The sequence below is a fragment of the Neolamprologus multifasciatus genome, chromosome 11 (genome assembly GCF_963576455.1).
Source record: "Neolamprologus multifasciatus chromosome 11, fNeoMul1.2, whole genome shotgun sequence".
Classification (NCBI taxonomy): domain Eukaryota; kingdom Metazoa; phylum Chordata; class Actinopteri; order Cichliformes; family Cichlidae; genus Neolamprologus; species Neolamprologus multifasciatus.
The window spans coordinates 15957354-15973785 of record NC_140449.1 but is presented as its reverse complement, the minus strand read 5'-3'; the positions used below and the strand labels follow the sequence as shown (position 1 = coordinate 15973785).

At 40.0% G+C, this 16432-nt stretch overlaps 3 protein-coding genes across 4 annotated transcripts in view; 1 reads left to right on the top strand and 2 right to left on the bottom strand.

Moving 5' to 3' along the window:
- Positions 1–1063: 1063 nt before the first annotated feature.
- On the bottom strand, positions 1064–6549 carry dcstamp (dendrocyte expressed seven transmembrane protein). 2 transcript variants are annotated; one of them, XM_085176650.1, is made up of 3 exons: positions 4619–6549; positions 4200–4532; positions 1064–4096 (listed from the first exon to the last, which is right to left on the bottom strand). In XM_085176650.1, exons 1-3 carry the CDS (start codon positions 5663–5665, stop codon positions 4037–4039), a joined length of 1440 nt encoding a protein of 479 aa, XP_085032776.1. In that variant the 5' UTR covers positions 5666–6549; the 3' UTR covers positions 1064–4036. The 2 variants fall into 2 exon arrangements, with proteins under 2 accessions (XP_085032776.1, XP_085032775.1); XM_085176649.1 differs by having other exon boundaries at positions 1064–4532.
- Positions 6550–7554: 1005 nt separating this feature from the next.
- LOC146508021 (uncharacterized) lies at positions 7555–9062 on the top strand. Its single transcript, XM_085178596.1, has one exon. It carries the CDS (start codon positions 7820–7822, stop codon positions 8825–8827), a length of 1008 nt encoding a protein of 335 aa, XP_085034722.1. The 5' UTR covers positions 7555–7819; the 3' UTR covers positions 8828–9062.
- A 1088-nt stretch (positions 9063–10150) lies between these two features.
- rims2a (regulating synaptic membrane exocytosis 2a) overlaps positions 10151–16432 on the bottom strand; it is a 147983-nt gene continuing 141701 nt past the window's right edge. The window contains 5 exon segments of the mRNA XM_085178578.1: positions 10151–12789; positions 13132–13271; positions 13409–13510; positions 13629–13741; positions 13887–14028. Of these exon segments, the coding sequence (XP_085034704.1) occupies positions 12586–12789; positions 13132–13271; positions 13409–13510; positions 13629–13741; positions 13887–14028 (701 nt within the window). The 3' untranslated portion in view covers positions 10151–12585.

Below are 16432 nucleotides of genomic sequence, written 5' to 3'. Positions count from 1 at the left end.
CCACTCGTTACAACCAAATGGCTATTGGTTGGATAACAGTGTAACACCATTCTTATGGCTGGTTCCAGCCTGATATGTGCCATGTGACAAGGCTGAAACAATCTCAACCTGGTGTCTTGAAAATGACAGTGAGTTCACTGTACATAAATGGCCTGCATAGTCACCAGATCTCAGGCCAAAAGAGCACCTTTGGGATGTGGTGGAACCAAAGCTTTGCATCACTGATGTGCAGCTGACAAATCTTAAGCAACGGCAAGATCCTGTCATGTTAATATGGAGCAAAATCTCTGTGGAATGTTTCCAGCACTTTGTTGAGTTTGTGCCGTGAGGAATGAAGCCATTTCTAAAGGTAAAAGGGCATCTTTGCAAGGCATACCTAATGTAGTGGCCGCTAAGCATATGTTCTCACTTTGCCGGGAATTATATATTAAGTAAATATATTAATCATGACTTTCCTCAATCCTACAAGGCTGAGCCAGTGGTGACGCCTGAGTGATATGATTTGAGCATACTACTAAGTAGCATGTGTGTACCACTAAGTATTTAAGTACGCAGAATGATAGTAAATATACTGAGCATGTAGTGTATAGTATAGGATATCTACTACTTAAAACATCTGTCATAAGCTGTTAAATAAAGGAAGTTTTTTTTTTTTTTGCAAAATATTAATGCATAATGAACAAACACAGCCTAAGGGATTTCTCAAAACTGTGTATATACCAATAAGACAGTAATAAACTAATAGTATTTACCTGGGCTACACTACCCTGAGGAATACACATTAATAGCAGTTTTGACCTTTCCCTATTCACACATCACTGCATTTCTCACCTGTCACAGTCTGCATTATAAAGTCAGTAGGCTGTGACCTGTCCCTATGCTGAGTGAAGAAACAGCACCTGCATGATGCTAATGAACGTTGACAGTGCATAAGTAGGAAGAGGACAGTGCTGCTCACTGCACATGCAAATGACATCTGTCTTAGATTATGTAAGCAAATATTGCTGTTCTACATTCTGCACAGAGGTAAAATGCAGAAGCCTGTGAGGTTATAACTGCGGTTTCTTTATTTGATATTTTATGTAACAAACTGAATAATTATTCATTCATAGCAGGAATGACTGCAACCATCACAACTGATAGTGGCAAAATGATCATAGTTTGCGGTTGATTCATAATAAAATTCTTCCTCTGTCATGTTATATAATGAACATGATGTAATAGGTAAGTAATATATTTCCTATTGCTGAGAGCTCATTGCAGCTCTGTTGAATCAAGGTAATACCTCTTAGCTTATGGTCTTTAATTGCTCCACGGTTACCACAATCATCAATTAGTAGACTGAGCTGTCACATGATGCCATAAATCGTAGTATACTGCTCTAGTTTTCTGAATAATAATGACACAGTAGGTGGTGGATTACAGGTGAGAACTGGGGCGCAAAGAGTACATATTTATTCTGATAAATGTTAAATATAATATAAAACAATTGCAGAGAAATGTATTATGATGTATTTTGAAATAACATACATTGAAAGTTTTCTATATGAGATCGCTGCAAAAAGTGCAGCCTCACCTAATGTCCACCCTACTGGCACTGATTTTATATTAGGATTCAAAAATCTAGGTGGTTTTGGTATGGCGAGTAGCCTTCAATAATATTAATAAATCACACAGCAAAAGTGCATTCATAGTTGTAAAAAGCATGACAATATAGTAAGTAATCAAGGTATTCAGAGTAACTTAACGGAATATGTTACAAACTACATTTTGTTGCATGTATTCTGTAATCTGTAGTGGAAGACATTTTCAAAAGTACCATTACCAACACTGGGGATGGTTAAAACATCACTCTTAGATGCACCCTGGCTAGATGTAGAACAGGCACTATGCAATAATATAGAGATTTCGGACCTACCATTTATCAACTCAAACACCAAGCTACATGTATGTTTCTCTTCTCTGACAGCACGATGGGAGTTTCTTAAAATGACTGAGTCTTCATTAATCCCATGCAAATGTACACCTATCTGGAACAAAACTGACATACTACAGAAAAATAATATAATTAACCTCCCAGATTGGAGTCGTAAAGGAATTAAATCCTTGGAATATATATTAGAAGGAGGACTTTATTCCATTTGACAGACTAGTTGTACAGTATGGGATTAACAAGAAAATATTTTTAGAATATCAACAAATTAAATTTATACTAAAAAAAGTTTAAGCCTAATCAAGTTGAATTACAAACACGATCATGTGTGGTACAATTTCTTAATCTTAAAACCCCAAATTACTGTCTAAAATATACTGGACACTCTCCAAAATAGATGAATCAATATCCTTTTGCAAAATGGGAAGCGGATTTATCAGTGATCTTAGACCAAAATACAATATAAAAATACTACATAGAGTGCACTATACAGGTCAACGGATATTCAAGATGGGCTTTATGTCTTCTAACAACTGCTCACACTGTCAAGGCAATAAACCTGACAGTTACGCTGTTTGGTTCTTTCCACCAGTTCAGAGGGTTTGGTGCTGGATATGTGAAGACTTATCAAAGTATCTGAAATGTAACATTCCAGCCAGTAGTGGTTTTTGATACGGGCGACTTGGGCGGTTGCCCGGGGCGGCATCATGGTGGGGGGACGGCCAGAGGGAGTGTTCGCCCAGGGCGCCAAACAGGCTAGGACCGCCACTGATTCCAGCCTTCCCTCTAGTCCGCTTGTTGGGCATCTTGGATGACGTCACTACATAGATGAATACAGCCCACATGGTTCTCACCAATGTATGCATTGCCAAGATAACTGTCTTCATGAACTGGAAAAATAAAAATAATCCTAATTCTAACCATTATAGAGACCGTCTGAAAGATCATATTAGTCTTCCCGCCTTCATTATTGCACTTGATGTGGGGGTAGGTACAGGCTTGGGGTGTCTGGGGATTCTTGGGGGACTCAACCTGGGTGCTGTGGTACTGAACTGAATGGGAATCTGTGGCTCTTGGGTGGTGTTTTCCTGGTGGTTGCCTGCAGCAGGGCTGGAGGAGGGTCTGTGCTGGCGGACGAAGGTTACCGACCTGGTAGTCTAGCTGAACTCTGGGTGGGTCCAGAGTGGACTTGGGGTTTTAGGTGTGCTCTGCCTCCGGGCTGGGGCTCTGACTGGGCCTTTGGGGTTTGGGTTCTGGTTGGTATGTCACCGAGGTTGTGGGTGGGTGCATGCACGGAGGCCCAACCCTGGTGCAGGGGGCCTCTGGTGCATCGATGGAACTGGGGGCCTCTTCAGCTGGTGAGGAGGCTGTTCTCGTTCTGCTTGTTTTCTTCTTTTAGCAGATGTTTAGTGTCTTTTCTCACTGTGCCTCTTCCCCTCTGTTAATCTTTCCCTCCCTTTCCCTTTCTTATCCCCCGGTCATGGCTGTTCCAACTGTAATAACTTAAAACTTTAAATAAATAAATAAATAAAGATCAGTCAAGTGGACCAGTATGGTAAAGCTGTAATGATCCACTTGGGAAAACAAATCTGCTGGGCATTTTTCTTGGCCTTCAGACAATAATTCTAAGTGCTACAGTGCCAGACAGGACAGGGGAAAAAAAAAAAAGAATAACAGAGATTTACTTTTTTATGCAGAGAATGGGCTTAAGTAGAATGGTCTCCCTCTAAAAAACAAAAGGAAACTAATAATATAATTATAATAATAAATAAATATTGTTGGATCTCCATTGTTGGTGCAAGATACCAATACATTCTCATTGTGCCAGATAATGATGTTTTATCAAACACGGTTGAATGTCAGACATACGTGGAAGGTGCTCTTTGGTGTAGGTGCCCTGATGTAACATGTTTGCAATATACTGTAGTGTTTATCCGCACAAGGCAAAAATAAAGACTTTGGTTCAGAAGTTCTCATTGACAGACTAAAGTATAAGGCTGATATTTCTCTCCGCGAGATCCACGGACCATCCATGTTGATCTGTCAGTCTGCACCAGGACTAGCACTGCCATCACTAGAGTGTCTGTGTGGAGAAGATTTTCCTCACAGGATACTTTGTGGATCCTCTTTAGAATGAAACAGTAGCGGGAACCAGAAATACGGCTGATGAAGAAGAACAGAAAAACTACATAATTAGAGAATTTGGCATCTTTTTTTTTTTTTTTGGCTTGCAATAATTATTCTCAAGCAAAATGTTAACATGCACCTTGGTAATAAGTGACCTGAGGCTGCAGTTGTTTTTGTCCTTTCTCATTTTGAATCTCTTCCTCAGGATTTTGCCGTGGAGGTACTCCACTCTCTCCTCTGCAGCAGAGGGGAAGAACTGTTCACAGATCATCAACCTTAGCTGGGAGACTTTGGTTGCCATCAGAGCCATAACAAGCAGGGTGAGCAGGATGGCAGTCAGTGGAATTACAGAACTATATAGCAACAACTTGGGTTTGGGGAGGCACTGCCTCTCAAACAGAGTCACAGAGTAGGAAAAGTCTTTTTCATGATTTTCTTGTCCAAGAGACATTCCAATTAAAGTTGCAATCCCCTGCAAGGATAAACAAGTGAGTCTTTTGTGGTTGAGATGAGGAAAATATTTAATAAATAAATAAATATTTACTACGGTGTACTTACTTTGATGCTCATTAACAAAGGGATGTGGAATGGCTCCAGCTCTGATAACCTTGTTGTAACAATGTCAACAAAACAGTACAGCAAGGCGTCCACAGTTATGAATATGACCCAAGCTATGAAATGGGAGACAACTGGAATTCCAAATTTCACCATAGCTTTCCCTTCTCTTGTTGTGGGACGGGCGGAGGGAATGAAGGTGTACAGCTGCTCCTCCTCTGCCGTGAGGGGAAGGACGTGGGATTTTCCTTCCGCCTTCTGCTTCTCGTCAAAATGAACAAACTTGCTGCTGATGAACCTGTTTTTGTATTTCATGTCTCTGCAGTATTTTTTTATGTGCAATGCTATAAACATCATGAGCACGAGGAAGCTGATGGCAGGAAACATCCTGTCGGTCACTGAGCTCACTGTATTCATCAGGGCCTGTGCATATTTAACAGTCTCGTTGAGCTTCTGCTCTGCTCCTGCGAGCCTCTGCCTGAATTCTTCTGATTCCAGTCTTGGAGAGACGTTGAGCTGGGAGTCAAATCTCACTACTCCCAGGTTTGTAACCCCTTTGAGCATGTCTCCGATCCACTTCAACATATGAACATAGTTAGTAAATGGAGCAATGATGGAGGCTTTTTTTGCCTTCAGGTTGCAAATCATACTCCTGACCAGCAGCGAGAGGTTCTCCAGAGTGTTACGGATGTTCTTAAGAACCACTAAACTAGTTCCAGCAGTTAACAGCAAGTTCCTACTCTTTTTCATGAAAATGGATATAATAAAAAGAGTCCCTAAACACCTTACTCTCTTTGATAGGAAGAGGGCAACAGTCAGCAGTGTCCCAAAGCAGGTGGCAATCCCCCCAGCCACTGCTAGCTCATAGTCCAGAGTGAAGAGGAGGTACAGGAGGAGCAGGGAGCTGAGCAGGAGGCTGGAGATGCTACAGATGAGGAGGAGAAGGATTGTTCTTCTGAATCCATCCCTTTTACCAGTGGTGAACACATCCACAGCTTGAAAACCCACATCCTTAAGGCTTTGTTTTACTGCAATCCATGAGAAAAGCATCCTGGATATTAAAGTAGACGTTGAAAAGCAAAAGCAAAATTGGAATTAAATGGCAGGTTATAAGAAAATCAATATATTCAGTAACTACTGTGTCCAAAAACACACTTGTGTTGAACAGAAAGGCAAAGTAGTAGCCTGATGTATAAAGCTCAGCAGCTCTTCTGATTTATGTAGAGTGCAGTCGCCTTAAATACGACAGAAACAGGAAGACTGTTGTCTTTGTCATTAGTCATTTTGTAGTCATCCCTATTTTTCAACCACAAGCAGAAGTAAACAAAGGCTGAATTATGACTGTGTGGTGTGTGGAACTGAAATATCTTTTCACATAAAAATCTAATGCTTTACTAAGAATTTCAAGGCGGTATTGCATGAATGTGTGAGTGGACTGAATACCAATAATTTTGTGTATTTAGGATAACATATTCGTATTGCAGAAACAATGATAAAATACCCTTTAACAGGTGTAGGTGATTTCAGAGAATCCTAATATTCAATAGAATTAGACGGTCCGTGTGACTGTATTCATTTGACCCTATATGGTCATCATGTTTGTCACATGTCCAAAATGGCAGGCAACTTAACGTTAAGTGGTTAGTGGTCATGTGATCTGCAAAACCTCAATGTTGTAATGCTTAACATCAGAATTTCAGCACTGTCTTGGTCAGCACATTAAGTTGTGTGTACTTTATTCACACACTGAGGCTAGCATTGAATGTTTGTTTCAGAGAGAGGTGATAGAAAGAAAACATTTTCACTGATTTGTGAGTGTGACCTGAATATTTAGCAAGCTTATTTAGCTAATTACCTTTAGAACAGGCTTCAATTTTTCAGATGAAGAAAATAATACTTCATATAGTCCATCTTGTGGCGTTTTCCTTCACAGTAAAAACAATAGATGCCTTTTTTATGTTTAATTGGAAAAAAATCTTGCACAACCCTGTCAAGGAGAAATCTGTTGAATTGAAACATTAAGCGAAGTAAGTTGTCAACAGAGCAGCCGGTGTGTTTGTGGTGTGGACCCAAAAAGCAGACAAGGGAGAGACTGAAATGAAGTTTAAACAAAAAGCGAGCCGTTGATTTGGCTGAAAAAACATGAACAGAAGTAAAACTAAAACCTATGAAAACTATGACAAGAGAAACCTGAACAGGATTATGAGAAAGCTGACGTGACGTGGAGGGAGGAAAACAGATGAACCGACAAGTACAACTAAACACACTTAACATGGAACACCAGACTCTTCGCAATAAAACAGGAAAGAGAAAAGGGACGTAGACAAGACAACACCAGCTTGACAAGTAGAACATGCAACACGAAGACATGAAATACATGGGGAGACAGGGGGCACACAAAAGACACAAACAAGGAGACACAGAAGAAACATAACTAGACCAAAACTCAAGTAAACCTTAACTGAAATAATAACACAAGAACTTTACATGATTTCAATAAAACAATCAAAAGTACTAAACAAACTCAAAATGCTGGGTCACAGACCCAGTCCCCTGACACAGGAACACTGGTTTTATTAACATCTAAACGGATTTCCTGTATCTGCACACTGACCAGGACTCATTCATTGCAACATGAGACTCTGTCACAGTCACACTGCAAGTACATACATTTATAAATGGTCTAGTTATTACATGAAATAAGCATCCATAATCACATGGTAACCTTGATATTTGAGAGGAAAAAAGCCTGTTAACTCAATATGAGTAAATAATCACTGTTTACATGTATAGTGCACTTTAAACGTATTCATATGAATTTATTTGTGTTTTGATGGGAAAGCAAAAATTCTCTCTAAAACATCCCATAAACTTCAAAAACAAAAAAATTCAAGTAAAAACATCTTCACTGTGCAGAATGTTTGTCTGTTAAATGAAAGAGCTGCAGTCTGCCTGCTGAGAGTTACTAGGTGTATGATGTCACAACGGAACAGAACTACCCATATAGAGCAGAGGCTTCAGTCATTTCACTGCCCTTCCTTCCTGAGTGCACAACAAAAATCAGAGCTCGTTGTTTAAGTGTCTAAATATCGCATTTTGAAAATCTTTTGGGGAAGAAACATCGTGAATACACTGACAAGCTTCAGGAAAACCGTTGCTGTATTTATTGGATCCAGCCAAGTGGTGCAGCATCTTTTTACAAGAATGCAGCGCCAAAACCTGTCGCCAGTGTCTGAGAAAGATCAGCTGGGTTTAAACCCTGTCAAGCTCCCACTAAAGAGAAAGCGATTCCAGCATGATGCTGCACAAAATTGCAGCAGAAGTGCTGACGGCTCCTCCCCAGAAAGGGGAAAACGCAGAATCTGTGGAGAGAAATTTGTACTGAGAAGAAATTTCAGTCAGATTTCAACCAACTGCAGTAGCATCACTGAGGCCTGCTCTTCAGAAAGAAAAAGGATGAAGAAAGACACAGACAAGAATGAATCAGCTGTGACACCACCAAGCATCCCAAAAAGCGCCTCTATCACGATGAGCCGACTCAAAGGCAAGAAATTGAATGATACGGCCTCGAGTTTCCAGAATGATGCCAGATCCTCTGAAAGCAAAGTGATGGAGAAAAAGAGGCCAGAAGACCAGAAAGTTAGAAACATTTGGATCATTGGCTCAAGCTACGTCAAAAGAGGAGAGTTCGGAGCAAGACAGAAGTTTGGAGAGAATTTGGGACTTAATGCCAAAGTCCAATGGTTTGGCAAAGGAGGGATGGGCTGGAGCGGCGTCCTTCCACGTTTTTATGAAGAGTTATCTACACGGAGCCCGCCTGACATATTGATTATCCACGCTGGCGGCAACGATTTAGGACTCATGTCTGCCCAGCAACTTTCTGGTATAATGAAGACGGAATTGATGCAACTGCACAAAGAGTTCCCCTCAATGACAATTGCTTATTCCTGCATCAATCAGCGCCAAGTGTGGAGGTATGGAAGTCCGTGGAAGATAAATAAGGACAGGGAGATTGTCAACCATACCATAAGAAAGGCTGCCCACTGCTTTGGAGGGGTGATTATTGAACATCCCTATTTGAAATTTTTCGACAACACAATCTTTGTACCAGACGGAGTCCATTTCACAAAGAAAGGAAATGAACTGTTTGCGACCAGCATCCGCTCCACCATCAAGAACATTCTGCAGTCAACGCAGAGAAAACAGATTTGAGGCATCAACCTCTATAATCTGACTACACATATGAACGAGAATACTGAATAAATGCAGTCAAAAGAGTAGTGTGTAAAGACTCCTTTGCTTACAGATTCTGAATAGAGATTAGAAGATGTTTGTGACAAAGACACATACACAGACAGTCTCTCTCTCTCACATTTACACTCACACTACAAGAAGATTGTTGATTCACGTGTCTGTGTATTTTCTAATTTTTTATTCCATGTGCTGTATGTTTATTTTTTAATTTTTTTTAATGCAATAACTGAAATAACACAGATAGAAATGAATAAATAAACAGATAAAAGATTCACATGAATAAGAGGAGGCTACAGAGATTTTTTTATAACTGTTTTTGGAAAAGCAAAATGTGTTTGGCTAGTCAGACTGCAAAAACTGCCAGAGAGGACAGGATTTAAAGCAAAACTAAAAAAAAAAAAAAAAACACCTTTAAATCTAGGGTGTCAAACATAGGGCCCTGGGGCCAAAATCGGCCTGGCAAAGACTCCAATCAGTCCCACTTGATGGCTGGATGGATAATGCTTTTCTACTCTACTTCAGCACTCAAATCACTTTATACAACATGCTACATTCACCATGTAACAAACATATTCAGGCAAACTCCTCTTCTACATCTAAGTGCTTTCTGTCTAACATTCACACACACATTGATGAACACACTGGGAGCAACTTGGGTTTAGTATCTTGCCCGAAGATCTTCAGACTGGAGCAGCCAGGGATTGAACCCCCAGCCTTCCAATCAGTCATTGATTTGTATGAATTACTCTGGGGCGGTTGTAGAGGAGGTGAGCCACAACCACCGTCAGGCAACAAATCACAAAGAACTGTTTTTGTGTTTCTTTGTCTGTGCTCATGCATGGTTTATGTGCAATAGCATGCACATGTGATTGCATGGGTTTCTATGTGTCTGAATGTTTCTCATTACACTGTGTGGAACTTTAGAAAAAAAAGGTGGATATCACATTTCTGTCATTTGACATTTGGAGTACTATTGCATCTTTGTACCTTACATGTCTTCTCCAAGCTCTTGAATCAGGTGTTTTGAAATGGGGAAACACCTACAAACCTAAAACAAGACATCCTAAGGAAATTTAGAACCATTCCTTTACCATTATTGCATGAAGAAAAGTGACCTAACTGGCAACATTGTGCAGTTAGGTCAATAAATGAAATCAGAATCTGTCTATAAACAACTAAAAAGAGCAACTTATTCACATTGATGTAAAAGATGATGTAGAAAGTATTCGACTTGCGTGTGTGTGAGTGTGCGTTAATTTGATCATCACTCAACTCTTGACATCAGTGTAATATCATTTTTTTTATTTTTAATTTGAAAAATAACTTACATAAATCTCTGTACTCAACCATACTTAACCAAGACATAGCCTTGGCATTAACACATTGCACCAAAAAGAGAAAATGAAAAGGCATTCAAAAGGATAAATAACATGTCTTTGTCATCATGAGGCATTTTTCCTCTTCCAAAAGAATCTATCAGTCTATTTGTGGTAGCTTGTTTACTCAAATTCAGACATCTAAAGGTATGTACAATGAAAAATGAAAATATATACTGTAGCTTGTTAAAGCGACAAGGTTTTTCTCTGACATTAAAATGCATTATCTTCACGTGGAAAAGGAACAATGCCTCAATTCAGTTTCATTCAGACATACTGCAACTATAAGATTCATGTACTTCCCAGACACGAGAAGTATTGTTAATTACTAAAAATAGAAAATAAAAAATAAACTGGTCTTGGCTTTTAAATAAAACTAACAAAAATATAGTAAAGTAATTTCATTTTCATTAAAACAAGAAAAAAAAAAATTCTGTGGCAATATCCCTTATTGTTTCAACTTGTGATTAGCTCATCTTCACAAACAGTGATGTAAAATTGAACCATGGCAACACGCATGTCACGCATGTTTGCCGTCTCTTGATTCGGTATAGACCTCTTTGCTGTACCAGTACAGATTATTTTTGCATGTTCGTCAACAATACTGAAATAAAATACACTTGCAATCACAACCGTTTCGCCAGCATCCATTAAATATAAAATATTTTCCTTGTCATATTTTTTTTTCTTTTTTCTTTTCCTCAAAAACCTGAAAGAAAATGTGACTTTCGGGTGGGGTGGAATGTTCTGTTAAAACTTCAATAAATGGCCCAGGAAGACCAAGAACTAATTTGCCATAGAGCTCAATTTAAGGTGAGGGAGAAAAGTAATGAAGTTGACATGCACTGTACAAGAAATTGCAAAAATTCCAAATATCATCTTTATCAAAACATGCTGAGTTACTGTAAGGTGTGCCCAAGCCATGTTGCAAAAGACCCTTTTCAACATGCTTGTTAAACAAATCCAAATCCAAAAGAAGGAAGAAAACAAACATAGTGAAACGATACAGTACTGTAAAGTAACCAACAGTCCTAAAATCTGGACGATGTCAGGGGACTGAACAATGGTAGCAATGAATAGTACGATGAGAAGTACCCTGGGAAAGGAAGAAAAAGAGAAACATGTACAATTTGCACATTATGTTTATCTTTATAAGGCATTAATGCCTTTTACAATGAAATAGATCATTTACATTTATTTTCATTATCACTTTTTGTCACATAAACATTTTCTGTTAAATAATTCTTAAGTTCCCCTTTTCTGCATGTCTGCAAAATGCAGATTCATGAATGGTCTAAAGAATGATAAACAATGTCTTTTTTTTTCAGTCACGATGTTGCATTCACTCCCCTTGAAAACCATGCACTAGTGAAAATTTTCTTTAAAAATAATATAAATTGTTGAAAATGGCTGATTCTGTTTATTTTTCATCTTTTTTTTTTGCAAGTTACAGCCTCAAGAAAATAATTTTCTTCTTTCTTTTTTTATTCAGCTAAATTTGTGTCCATGCAAAGAAACCAAAGAAAGGGAAAAGAAAAATCTCATTTAATTTTCATACAATATATCAACAGAGAAAGAAATATGGTAAGATTGTACATCTTTTCATGGAGTTTGGATTGTTACTGTATTTATTTATTTTTTGGGGGAAGGGGGTGTTGAGGGCAGCCACTTTAAAGTGGCATTTGATTAATCTTTTACGGTGCTTTACCAGTATGGGTTGAATGGGTAGATATATGTAGAGTATGCAGGGTTTTTCTTTTTGGGGTCTGTGGGAGTGTGGTTACAAGCTGGGACACACCTCACCCAAAGTGATGGTCTCAAAAATTCCATCTACACGGCTAGGTCTGTTGGCGTGGCGTGACCAAGCATCTGGTTAGAAACACTGTCACCCCCTTCAGAGACAAGTACACTGACATTTAAAGAAAAAAGTAAATAAAAGAAATGAAAACGACACAGGAAAAAAAATAAAATCAAGCAACACACAGATTTTTCATTCGAAAAGGGCTTCTGTAGAACTCATTCAGAGGTTCCCAGTGTTGACCCCCATGGCTTCGAATTGGATGAAAACCTGGAATTGACGGATTCCTCGTGCTAAGGAGTTCATTCCGGCTTCCTCCAAACAACAACAACAACACCTGGCAATCCCTGCTACCAGGCGCTTGCGATACGCTTCGCCACATGCACAGTGTGCGTGACGTTTTTGCTCAAAACACAGGATCACGTTTGCACCCCTAGAAACAGGCTCAGAAGACACAACATCAAGCATGCAGTGTAACCGGGGGGGCGTGACCTGTAATCGCAACACTGGCTGCTACAACAACGCTATCAGTCCACACGCTGCTATGATCGAGAGAAACTGTCCAGTGAGGATTGGGAAGCTCTTCTTGTCAGTGGGGCCAGAGTAGGGTCCACCAGTGAGGAAGGAGGAAAGAGCTTGTACCAGCCAATCACCATGTTGGACAGGTCCAGCTCATCTAACAGTATCTGAACTGCTCCCATGAATGATTTATGGTCCATACGTCCATAGTCACCCCATACGATGACCTGCAAAGAAGAACGAAAAAAACTTTAAAGGATGGAGCAAGTTTAGAAAGATAAATGAAGTCAACAGTCTTAGTCAAAATTCAATTCAGTTTTATTTATTTAGTGTCAAATCACAACAACAATTGCCTCAAGGTGCTTTATATTGTTAGGTAAAGACCCTACAATAATACAGAGAAAACCCCAACAATCAGATGAACCCCAATACAACTTATATAGCTCATTATATGAAAAAGCCAATCTGATGTGCAGAACCGTATCAGCTGTGTGTCCTTGCATTGAGGCCAGCAGACTGCAAGGAGAAATGCTGCACTTTGTTGCAGTCTAAAGGAATAACATTCTTACCTGTAAAACCTTCCCTCCTGGACTCTCCTCAAACGGCAGTTGCTGCTGATAAAGAGGGTCCAAGGTTTTTCTTGCTACTTTAGTTTTCTTTTTGGCTATGCAGACTCCGTTTTCCAAAAGGTAGACCTTTACATACGGTGCTGGAAATCAAGAAAGCGTAAAGGAGAGATGAGCTTTTGAAAGGTTTCCTTTTCTCTTTCTGCAACCGAGTCATGCTTACCTTTATTTACTCTGTGAATACCTGACATAGACTAGCACATTTAGTAGCTTTGATTACCTGGCAGTGCCTTGGAACCTGGTTTTCCCACAAGGCCACGGGCTCTGATGACCTCCACCTCCAGTGCACCTTTCTTCTCCACCATGCCAATCTGGATGTCTCCTAAACAACCAACAAAACCGAAGATTTTAACTTGTCTGAAGTGAAGCTTTCATCATTTCAAGCTACAAATCTCTGTAAAAAAAAAAAAAAAAGGAAAAAAAAGGATAACTGTCCTCACCCATAGGGGGAGTAGCCAATGTCTGTCGCCCAACCAGCTGAGCAGGGCCAAGACCATCCAGGAAGTCACTGAACTGGGCATCTGAGGACAGCCTCACACCAGGGAAGATGAGACTGAAACATTAACAAAGAAAAAATAAAAATAAAACCACCAGGTGTTTATAGTTAGACTAGAACCTGATTTAAGTTACCAAATGAAATTCTGAATTTTTTGTGTATATAAAAGCTGCTGAATTAGCGCAAGTGCATGTCTCCTTACTTTCCCTCGGAGCTGTAGCTGTTCATGCTTCCGTCTGTGGACTCCCTGCTGGCCTGCCGAGTCATCCTGCTTCTCATCTCCACTGCCAGGCCTGTCTCTGTGCTCCTCTGGATAGTGCTGCGCAACTTTTTACCTCCCGCTTCTGAACACAGAGTTACACGCACGACACAAATGACAGAGAAGGAGAGAGAAGAATTATCAGTCCACAGCACTGAACTGGGGGGATGCGAGTCGCACGGGGAGAAGCATTTGCGCGGATTATCACTGGCGTACCAACGCTTTCATCGGCTCATACAAAAATCTTTCCTCAGGAGAAAACAAAGCGCACCTCAGTGAATTCAAATTCTATACCAGAGCACTGCCGTCTCTTTAAAAAGATCAATATTGGAACACTATGTGCAGCCTTCCTCCAGTCTGCGCCACCGACTGCCTATGGGGGACTTCTGGGAGCAAATTCACCTACAAACATCCACTGTCTATGCATCCCCACCCCTCCAACCCAAACCCACCATCCTGACTGATCCAAGAAGAAAGCTGATTCTCTCCATTAAGCCTCCCGCTGCGCATCTCCACCTGACCGCGTGCGTGTGGCACAATGTGGACACGCCTGTGGCTTACAAACACATAACTCCTCAAAAGTATAGTATGTATGCTCTACCATATATATAGACACACACACACACACACACACACACACACACACACACACACACACACTTTTCATATCCCATTTAAAAAGAGGTTGGCAAAAAGTTGTCTTTTACTTTCAGTAAGCCTAATGTGCTGAGAAGCTCCTCAAGAGATTCAAATGAAGTGAAACATTATAGGTTAGTTCTAAAAACCTCCGTATGAGCTTTCTACATACACATGCAGCTGTGTTAAACTGAAAACACGTCCCTTTCTAAACATTTAATTGTGCACTGCTACAGGGTGATCCAACCATCACTAAATGTTTTCATGCCTTTTGCAGGTATGCAGGATTAATTTTTTTCTTCTTCTTCTGTGTAATCAAATTTAGCACTATTTGGTCAGAAAATTCCTGCAAAGCCTGATGAAGGTAATAACACAGAGGTACTATACACAAAGCTTCAGCTCATTACTACAGGGTGCAAAAACCGGCCGTTCACAGACCTTATGTAATTTCTCTCTAATATTTTGCAAGTTTGTGCAGATGAGTAATTTCTAGTCTACAGCTGTCCTAATCCCGTTATAGGCCTTGCAGTCTTTACTCTCCTTCCTCTCTCCTTTGTTTGCCTTAGTAGAGGAGGAACTGAAGATAAAAAAAAGGATCATTTTGGGCCTCACACAGACATAAAACAGGCATGATGCTCTTCAGCCTTGAAATCTCAGTTATTCAGCTGGCCTCCGCCTCCTCTTCCTGCTCTTCACATTTTTTACAATAAGAGAAGCAGCCACAAAGGTCGTCTCTGACGTCTGCAGCAGACCTCCGCTGTCATTCAGTGGCCAGCCAGACGTTATCAACGAACTTGAAAAACACACGATTTATTAATGGTAATTCTCTTCCGCTTTTGACACAAGTTACAAGGCACAGTCTTGGATTTATGCAGCTTTTGCACTACATTGAGCACTATGTGATCTTATTTGAGCACTTTAAATTCTGTTCTAATGCATTTCAAATAAACACTGTATGTATCTGCTCTATAGACAAGAATATACAGAGGTGAATTAAAAAGCAGTGGCAGATAAGATAAAGATTAGACTGTTATAAGTGTATGTCGGAGAGTAAGCTACTTTTATAAACTATCCAGCAACCGCGAAGCAGGAGAGGCCTCAAAACGAGACAAACTGGCTCATTTCCAGAAGTTTGCTGCCCTCAAATTGCGACCCTGCCAGTCAGGAAAAGACAGCGAGTCTAGGGAAGCTGCCAATGGTGGAAGTGTGAGTTTAAGTGAGTGTGAAATTGTAGCGTGTGAGTAGGAGTGGTGAGTAGTGTGGCAAAAAATATGTTGCCAGATAAAGCTACAGAAGAACAGATCATGCGCACTGCAAATCTTCTTTTGTAAATACAACTGCAAATAGAACAAGAAGTGATTGTGAGGCTGAGCTATAAATACACACAGTAGGCGTTACGCTACCTTTTAGGAAATTTGAAGTGACAGTCAGAACAACGTTGTGGTTCTAAGCAAAAAGAAAAAGAAGCACTACTTCCAACTAAATACTAAAGAGGGATTCATTCCAAATACAGAGTCCTTTGTTTTCATCCACAGAATCAGAGTCACAGTCCTGCGGGGCAAATTAGGTTTTTAGACCAGCGTGAGTGGCATTTGTAGGCAAACAGACCGGTTCCATTTTGACAACACCACCATTGGTGGCAGCAGCAACAACAGATGCAGAAAGAAGTGTGACTGGCCCACAACTAACTGATGATAAACTGACCACAGATGAAATTGCGCATTAAGCTTTATGTCATCATATAACCAGATCATGCACAGTATGGACAGCTCAAGCCTTATAACACATTACACTTACTGAAATAGACTAATTGAGCTAAACATCCTAATTGAGCTAATAACATTTCTGAACTT

Coding starts and splice junctions, on each gene's coding strand:
- dcstamp (XM_085176649.1), bottom strand. CDS start 5,665: ATGCTTTTCTCATGGATTGCAGTAAAACAAAGCCTTAAGGATGTGGGT. Junction 4,533..4,618: donor CTTTGTTAATGAGCATCAAA/GTAAGTACACCG, acceptor TTATCCTTGCAG/GGGATTGCAACTTTAATTGG.
- LOC146508021 (XM_085178596.1), top strand. CDS start 7,820: ATGCAGCGCCAAAACCTGTCGCCAGTGTCTGAGAAAGATCAGCTGGGT.